At 33.5% G+C, this 9,506-nt stretch overlaps 1 protein-coding gene across 4 annotated transcripts in view; it reads left to right on the top strand.

The window, feature by feature from the left end:
- The first annotated feature begins 1,499 nt into the window (after positions 1–1,499).
- Positions 1,500–9,506, top strand: part of GULP1 (GULP PTB domain containing engulfment adaptor 1) — a 154,703-nt gene continuing 146,696 nt past the window's right edge. For all 4 annotated transcript variants that reach the window (XM_044669716.1, XM_044669715.1, XM_044669714.1 and 1 more), the window contains exon 1: positions 1,500–1,527. In XM_044669716.1, the coding sequence (XP_044525651.1) occupies positions 1,500–1,527 (28 nt within the window). The remainder of the gene's footprint in view (positions 1,528–9,506) is intronic.

The raw sequence follows: 9,506 nt of genomic DNA, 5'->3' as shown, positions 1-9,506 counted from the left end.
GGTTTAATGATGAAACTTAAAGTAGACCACTGTTTTAGTATTTGGGAGTGTTGAGTTCATATATAATGTGATTCTGCTTCTAATTTGCATTGCCTTATTTTCTTTTTTCAATAAAAGGAAGAGATTGAACTATATTATTTTTCAGGTCAGTGCTAGCTTTAACAATTTATGATTCTTTATTCTATATTCTGAGTCACTAAGTGGCATGAAAGTTGGAGAGCCCAGGCTGCAGTCAGGAAAGGCTCATTTTTCTGAGTTTAAGTTCTGGTTTCAATAACTTCCCAGCTGTGTGACCCTATGCAAGTCACTTAACCCTGTTTACCTTATTTCCTAATTTGTAAAATGAGTTACAGACTGAAAGGGCAAACCACTCCAGCATCTTTGCCAACAATATCACGAATGAAGTCATAAAGAATCAGATGTAGCCGAAATGACTGAACAACCATAACGTTTTATATTTTAAAACAATTTAAATTAAGTCATTTCAAGTTTAGTATAAAACAAAAGGGAGGCATCCTGGTGAAGGGTAAGATCAATGGGAGGCAATGGATAGAGACTGGCTGGGAAGGCTGGAAGATGTTCTTTGAGGTTCTGCCTACTGTGCTCCTGCGGAAGTTGCTCAACCTTTTAGTGCTTTTGGGCAGCTCTCTAAAGTTTAGGTGCAGAGAAAATATTAACAGGAATTGGAAGAGGGAAGTTCCTTATCTTGGAATTCCTTGCATTAATGAAATCACAGGTCTAGACCCAATCTCTATTGTAAGGTTGCTATAACAACTGCACAGTGACATAGTTAGAATTTACTCTTAAGTTCCAGAAGAAAATTGCTTTATACTCTGGAGTTATGCTAGAAAGCCCCCCCCCCCCAACCCTCAGGTGCACATTATATATCAAGCTGTATATGTGAAAACACTTTAAAACATTGTTCTTTTAGCTCTTGTCTTCTCAAATGTTTTACAATTCTGTAATTCTCAGTCAGTAATGAAATAGTGGTTGCTTGTCCTTGTTATTCTGGCTTTTGTGTCCCTAACAGGCATTTTATTGACTTGGTACAAATCAAAATATCTTCTTTTTACCCAAGATTATTAATGTCAATATAACTCTCAGCCAAAATAGCTGCCATGAATAAAAATCTAGCAGAAAAGAAGTAATGACTTAGTGGCCATAGATTTGAGGTTAGATAGCCTCGTGGTGTTTTTATCACAGAATTTGGGAATTTACAAAATTGAGACATTTCTTTGGAGGGTTTGTGGTTACATGATTCTGCTACCCATTAGTTTGGTTATTGGAAGATGAACTCTGCATGAATCTCTCAGACTTGTGGGCAATAGAATAAGGAATATATGAAATTATTTTTGTGATGAAAATACCCCAAATCAAATTTATTTTATCTATAACAATGATATATTCATATATTAATGATTCTACTTTACCTTTTTTTTTCTTTTTCTTTTTAGGATAGAGTGCAACAAAACCAATCATTTATTTGGCTGCGCCTCATCATGAACCGTGCTTTTAGCAGGAAGAAAGGTAAGTGATAATGGAGGAATAAATAATAGTTGCATTTGTTATTATTGCTGTTATAATTATTATTAAACCTGAATTGAGTTTTCTAGTAGGACTCAGAATTAGTATTTAAAACTAGAATTGAAACTAGCCAAACTCTAGTTCAGCTCCGAAATTTTATCAGCCTCTAAGGCATAATAGAATGTAAGAAATTGTACATTTTCCAAATTACTTTTGTGATGTGTTGCAATATCAGTGGTAGAAAAATGCCTAAGAGTTTATATTCAGTCTGTGGCCCTTATCAGGACAAGGTTTGCTGGTCAATCACCTAAAAAAGGGAGAATCAGACATTTGTATTTCTTGAATCAACTCTAAAAAATCAAAAGATGGTCCTGGATTTTGCTTAATTTGCTTTTTATTATTCTTTTTCCTTCTACCTACATGTTTTGCTACTACCCCCAACCCCAACTTGTCCTCCAGGTAGTTTTAGCACCACATCCTTTCCTGGGAAATATAATAACATGTCAGAATCCAGGATTACAATTGACAATCCCTTTTTTTATTATTCTTTTCTGTAATAGTGTGCTAAAGGAAGTTGACTAAGAATAGTTGGGAGTTAAAGAAAGGAATAGACAAATGGCACTTAAATAGAAGCAAGCCAAGCCAAATATTACTCAGGTTAAACATTCAGGAACATAGATTTTAGGATTCTGAAAATATTTATCTAATTGTGTAGTGTTGATACTTTGATTTTAGATGCTATACCTATCACAGAAAACTTCTCTTTGCAATTTTATTTTTTCCTAAATAGAAATATAAGCAAGATAGTTCAGAAAGCTGTTCTCTAAAGATGCTTCTCAAATATCAATCCTTCCACATTCTGACTTTTCATACATAAGAATGAATATGTTTCCATTGATATTTGGTATCATTCTTGAACTGGTAGTTCTTTAAATCACTCATAGATGGTCCATTCATTACACTATGGACTTTTCTTTGGTAATTTTAATATTTCCCAAATACCAGTGCAACATTTACACTACCCATCTGTTAATCTAATTCTTTTTATATGTCCCTATTGACCCATTTTTAGTCGCCTCTTTTTATGTGTCATCCTTAGTGATATGCTGCCACTTGTTTATACCTATAAAGTACTCTGATCTCAGAAATAATAATACATTTTAAAGGGAAAGAGGAAAAAATGGCAATCAAATATGAACAACCAGAAAGATGTTTTTTGTAGTGTATATGGATTAAATAGACTATTCAAAAGACCCTGGAATTAGAAGACCATCAAAATATTCCAGCACTTAGCACCATATCTGTCAAGAACATTAATAAATGTTTGTTTATTGATTTTTAATATTACAAAAACAGAGGATCATGGATTTTCTTAGTTCAGTGTCTTAAATTTATAGATGAAGAAAGTGGAGCCCAGGGAGGTTTAGAAACTTGATCAACATCACATAAGCATTGAACAACAGAGGTGGGATTAGAACCATAATCTTTTACTTTAAAGCCAGTATTTTTTCCATTACTCAGACTATTTAAGAAAATGTTCTTCATCATAGGAATCCCTTTTAAAATGAGTTATTTTATTAAAATCACAAGATTCCAGTGAGGAAAAAAGATGGGGAAGTATCTTATATTACAAACATATATATAGGGAAAAAATATTGTTTAACCAAGAATAAAGCTAAGCCAAATTTACTACTGACTTTAAGTTACAGATTTAAAAGAAATCTTAATTTACTAATTAGTATGGTCAACTAAGAATTTAAATTCAAATATCACTTATATTACATTATGTTACATTAATTATATTATGTTATATTTTATTATATTATATTGATTTAAGAACACAGTTCACATTTACATAGTTCTTTATAGTTTAGGAAGCATTTTGCTAAACTACTGTTCACATTTTATTTATATCATAAACAAATGCAAACAAACCACAGCATATAAACATGTTGTACTCTAAAAGTATGTGTGTGTGTATGGTTGGCTGTTACTTGGAAACTGGGGTGGATTTTCTATGGAATTAGTTTATGGATGTGGTAGGGAAATTTTAGGACAATCCACAAAAGTCTGTAATGTGTCTGAAGACTTCACTGATCATGTTTAACAAATTTTTCATGAGAAAATTCATTCAGTATTTTAATTTGAGATACTGAAATCGCATCTCCCATCCCATATTTATTTGCCTCTACTGTGACTTCTGACCAGGCTGTCTTTCCTTCCCTGGCCTGTTGTGGAAAAGAATGGAATCAAATGCACTTTCACACAGGGGGCTGTTTTTTGTTTGTTATTATTTTTAGGCTTTCCTAGGAGGCCATCCATCAACCTTTTCTCCTGACCCTAACTTATTGTTAGCAAAAAGAAAAAAAACGGACAGAGTTTAAAAGGACATTTTCCTTTTCTACTCCCCCTCTTTGGAATTTTCTCCCCCAGAAATTTTAGACTACTTAGAAACAGTCATCCATAAATGTTAAGTGGCTTTTTTTTAAACAAAGGACTTAAGTAAGACTAATTTACATTTCTGAAGGAAAATGTAGTTCACTCTTTCTAGGCTTTGGTCATGGGAGTTAGGTTGGGGGCAGGAACCTGGGATAAAGAGTAAAATGTGTCCTTTGTGAAGCTAGAGGAGAGTGATGACAGAACTTGTGTTTAGACTGGGAAAACAACAGCAATACTCCCCAGTTGCTCTCTGAGCCTCCTCTTCATTACATTCAACCACTAACAGTCCTGCCAGAGACATCTAGAACCCCACGTTGAACAGTCCAAGAGGGAGGAGAGAATTTTTAGGGCCATAGGATTTTAAGCTGGAAGAGGTTTTAGAGATTTTCTTGACCATCCTTTTCATTATAGAAATAAGAAAACTGAACCCCAGACAAGTTAAGAGACTTGCACCTGGTCACAAAGGGAGAAATTATGTTTTCTAACTTCAAATTTAGTGTTCATCTTTTAACACTGTCTTTTCTCTAGGGAATGAAGGGAAATAGAAAGGAGAAAAAGTAATTGCACTAGACAGTAATTGGCAAATAAAGATAGAGTCAAACAGGAATAGCTAGCTCCATAGGAACTCTATCTTTATTTGCCAATTACTGTCTAGTGGGGACTGCCCAAAACAAGTAGAAATCTATCTTAAATTTCTTTTCCTAAAAAGCCATTAAGTGTTATTCATGACCCAATAGATCATTAGAACCTTTCTTTGTATTGTTTCAACTCAGAAGTTGAGCCTTTAAGACAACACTATCCGCTGTCTAAGTTCTTCTCCCCACTGGAGATAAAGATATTAGAAACCATAATGTATGTCTCTAAAAAGCAAATTCACTCCTTGTTTGATGAAATGACATTTATTTTCTTCCTATGTGTGTGTGTGTGTGTGTGTTGTGTGTGTGTATTCTTGGACTTCTCTCATTCTCCCAACTCTGAATTAAACATTATTACTAAATATTGTCATTGAACAACTTATTACATGATAAATTTAGCCTTCAATTAGAAGTTTGGGGTTATCACACTGCCACAGTTCTAGAAGATAATATGAATCTGAAGTGGATTGAAGTACTTGGCATCTCCCAATTTCTAGTTAAACCAGTAATAGTCTTATTTACTTAGTTACTTAGTAACTTGAGGGAGAGAATGTGTTTATATGCCTTTGCTTTTCACTTTACTAGAGAATTAATATGTGCTGATTATCCGAAGCCACAATTATGCCCTGAAAGAATATAATTAATGTCATTTTCAGTAAATATTATAAGCATGTGGTTTGTGCAAACTTCTCATTTTGCAAGGTAGATTCGTTTTGCTTCTAACATTAGATGACCATATATTTAATATATTTCAAATTTCCTTACTTAACAATGTAATGCATTTATTGCTAACATATAATTTAAGAGAAAAAAACACCCAATCCTCATAATAATTGTTAATGTATCATATCAAAATCCTCAGTTGATATTTTGATCTTGTACTTTGTTATGCTATTAGACCTCTCCTTAATCTATACTGTCAGATACTTACTTTTATTTTTTTAACCAAATGCTCTTATGATATTAGGGTAACTGAAGTACACTAAAATACATTAAACATATTTCTGATTCATTTTGAGAACTTTGAAAAAACTGCTAAACAAATTGCTTTAAGCATCAACAGATAAATGTATATTAAAATATAATGGATTTGGTTGTCCCATAGCATCTGCTTTAATATTAGCTATTTATCTTTCTGATTATGTTTTTAAGTCATGTATTCTGTTCATTACATCAAAAATGAATTATCTAATAGCAAACCATTAAGCACAACATTCAACTAAATAGAACTAAATTGATATGATGAATTGTGCTTTATTTTCTCTTGACCCCCCTTATCTGTCAAAAAGGGGGGGAATTTGCATGCTTTAGCAATTTTTAAATTCAACATAAAAGATATTTTTTCATTTAAATAGGTCATGTTTTTACAAACTAAGTTTGCCTCTCTCTTAGATTCTCAAGGTTGATGGGTGCTAGAATGCATATAGCAAAGTTTTGGAATGTCTTTCTGAAAAAGTTAAGATTAGGGAAAAAAAAGCTTTCTATATTGAATATTATGAAGACAGACCTTGAAGAAGAAAGATAAAAACCTCACATCATCCCTATCTGCCCTGGTTCTGTGTTTCTAAGAGATGGTGCTAGTACACTAAGGAGTACTAAAATGTCAGGAGGAAAAATCTCTGAGAGAAAATCTTAATTTTTTTCAAATGTTTTATTTTAATTTTTGTTATTCCACAGTTATTGTTTCAGCATCTATTATATTAAAATATACATAAAGATTGGGTCACAGTAAATATTTATTTTAGGAATAATAGTTTGTTTTTTTGAATTTTTTTATTGATTAAGAACATTTTTCCATGGTTACATGATTCATGCCCTTTCCCTCCCCTTCTTCCACCCCCCTCCCATAGCCAACACACAATTCCACTGGGTTTCAGGAGCAGTTTTAAAAGCATTTTTCAAGGTTATTCTGATTGCGAAGTTGGCATTTACTTTGAAAGTATTAGACATGAACAATGGAATGTGGGTTTGGTACCTCATATTTGCTGAATATGTCATTAATTCATTCAGTTAATAGTTTAGGAAAGCATAGCAATTTGTCTTTGGCCCAGCCTTCCAAATGGCTATGTAGCCAGATACCAAGGCTCCTTCTTAGGTATCCATAGTAACCTGACCATCTCTCCTAAGGTATTAGGGTAATTGTTTTGCTTGTTAGCAAGCCATCATGAAACAGTACCTTTTCAATACCTATATTCTATCCTCATTGCTGGCAGATTTACAGTAATTTCACCAAAATGACCTTTTTGTTTTAAAAATAAAAAGCCAGTTCTCAATAACTGAGAAGTTGGTAGAACATAAATTATCTTCTTGCTCTAGAAATAATATAAACTATCAAATTCAGTGGGTCTAACAATAATTTTTATAAGTCTAGAGGGCAACATTGCCCTCACAGGGGAAAGAAGGGAAGGGAATGGATGAGATATCACAAGAAACTCAATATTTCCCTAACACATCTCAATTCAGATTTTTCACTATGAATTTTTGAATTTCTATGATTCAATAGAATCTCAAGCCCCAAATATTCACATAGGTATAAAACAGATTCAGACCTAAATAAAATTTACCATTGAATTTTTCATTTGTCATTTCCTTCTGTGAGCATGCCTCATTAAAATCTAAGTAACTATTTGTACTTTTAGGAAAATAATATTATTCTACATTAGCAGCTAAGATGTATATGGTTGTTACTAGATTAAGTGTTATTTCTTTTTCAAGCTCATGAGGTATTCATTTAATAATAATATTTGGGCTATCGATTTTATATTTGGTTTTAATCAATAAACACTTAGTAAGCCCTTGTCATGTGCCACAAAATGTGCTGATTATTGTCCTTTGTCCTCAAAGAGGACTAAAATGGCATCACTGGTGATGTCTTTTGACTCTCTCTCATGCATAAAGCAGATTTAAGTGAGGCAGATTTACACAAAGTCTCTAGCCTTATGCTCTCTTCTAGAGTCATCTAAGTCCAGAGGTGAGACAAAAGTCATAAATTGTACCTAGCACTGTGGGAAACAAGTAAATTTGAAGAGTCCTTGCCAACAAAAAGCTCACATTCTAATGAGGGGAGACACCTAGACAATATATACCAAGTAGATGCAATGTCATCTCAGACAAGAAGTCACCAGTAGATAGGGGAACTGGGAAAGCCCTCCCATAGAAGGTGAGATGTGAAGTGAGTTTTGAAGCAAGTCAGAGAAACATAATAAATAGCACATTTATATGACTTTACACAGTTTAAAAGCCCATTCCTCCCAACAGTCCTGTGAGCAATGGTATTCAAGTATTATGAACTCCGTTTTATAAATAAGGAAACTGAGGGTTAGGGAGATTGATTGACTTATTATCCTCTAAGTATCTTCTAATACTAAGTAGTTCCATGTTCTTTCTATTCTATCACCATAGTTCTCTCTCCACATCTCCCTCCCCTATATTGAGAATGAGTATTGAAGCAATGCATTTCATGGTTAATTTTTAAGATTAAAAACAAAATATTGATCAGCCCATATTTAACTTGTATAGAGCAGTTATCATTTACCAAACCAAACTCAAATGATGGAGGTAGTATATGTATTGAAATATAAAATGTCTGCCATTAAAGAGGACATGAGACATTGGAGGACAGCTAAGTGATGCATCAGATAGAGTGCCAGTCCTGGAATCAAGAAAGGTGCATATATTTACTAGCTGTGTGACCCCGGGCGAGTCATTTAATTTGTTGGCTTCATTTTCCTCATCCGTAAAGTAAGCTGGAGAAGGAAATGTCAAATTATATCTGTCATCATATAGTACCACGGAGAGGACCCTGAGTTCTTAAAATGTTGTCATCAAAGCACAAGCTCTTACATCTCCAATGAAATTAGACTCACGTTTGTTACTGCATCCCCAGAGCATATAATATTGCTTGGAACATAGTAATCTCTCATAAAATGTTTCCCAGAGAACACAATCAAGCTAAGCATGGAGGGATCTACTATTTAAGACAAAATTTATCTTTTCTCTGTCTTGTTTTGTTCCTCAAGGGCAGGGATTGCCCTTCACCTTTTTATTTATCCCCTATTCTTGGCACATAGTAGGCATTTAATAAATGTTTACTGACTTTTGCTTTTTTTGCCACAGAAACTTATAAAATCATTGAGTAAGGACTAGAAAATTGTTGAAAAAGAAAGAACCACAGTAACTCTTCACTCTAATGAGTTTGGGCAAATCATTGACTTATTAGAGCCCCACTCTACTCATCTATAAATGAGAGAGCTGACTAGGTGATCTCTTAGGATCCTTCTAGTGCTGAATATTTAATGCTCTGATCGCAAGTATAAAGTTCATTTTAGACTTATTTTTTTTTGCCAATGGCTCTAAAATAACTTTATTCACTTTTTTGTCATCTTTAAGGGAAACTTGAGCTTTTCCCCATATTTAAATCATTTATATACCAATTCAGCCTAAGGCCGGAATTGAGGATTTTCCCCTTTATAATAAATTTGTTAGTTTCTAAGTAATTTCTCAATTCAAACTTTACATGAATGCATCATTTTAATAGTTTTAAAATTTTGATTTTACTAAGCAATTTACTCATGCTGTCAATGCATAATCTAATTCACAGTGGGGTAGAAACAACAGTAATATTTATTTCTTGTGTATCAGGGCATCATTAGAAAACTCCATGACACATGCAGGGGATGAAATGAAAATTGTTTATATTACTTAACTGATATGATTAGTCTAATGCAATTAGATATTTTCTCCATCTATGGAAAAAAGTTGAGATCCAATTAGACTATTGTCTGCCAGGCTACAGTTCAGGCAGACCAAATGAACCTTGTGTCCCTTAATTTCTTTCTCTCTCTCTCTCTCTCTCTCTCTCTCTCTCTCTCTCTCTCTCTCTCCCCCTCCCTTTCATTTCCCTCCCTC

The sequence above is a fragment of the Gracilinanus agilis genome, chromosome 3 (assembly GCF_016433145.1).
Source record: "Gracilinanus agilis isolate LMUSP501 chromosome 3, AgileGrace, whole genome shotgun sequence".
Taxonomy (NCBI): domain Eukaryota; kingdom Metazoa; phylum Chordata; class Mammalia; order Didelphimorphia; family Didelphidae; genus Gracilinanus; species Gracilinanus agilis.
Note: the sequence above shows the minus strand (reverse complement) of the source record. Positions and strands in the feature narration are given on the sequence as shown.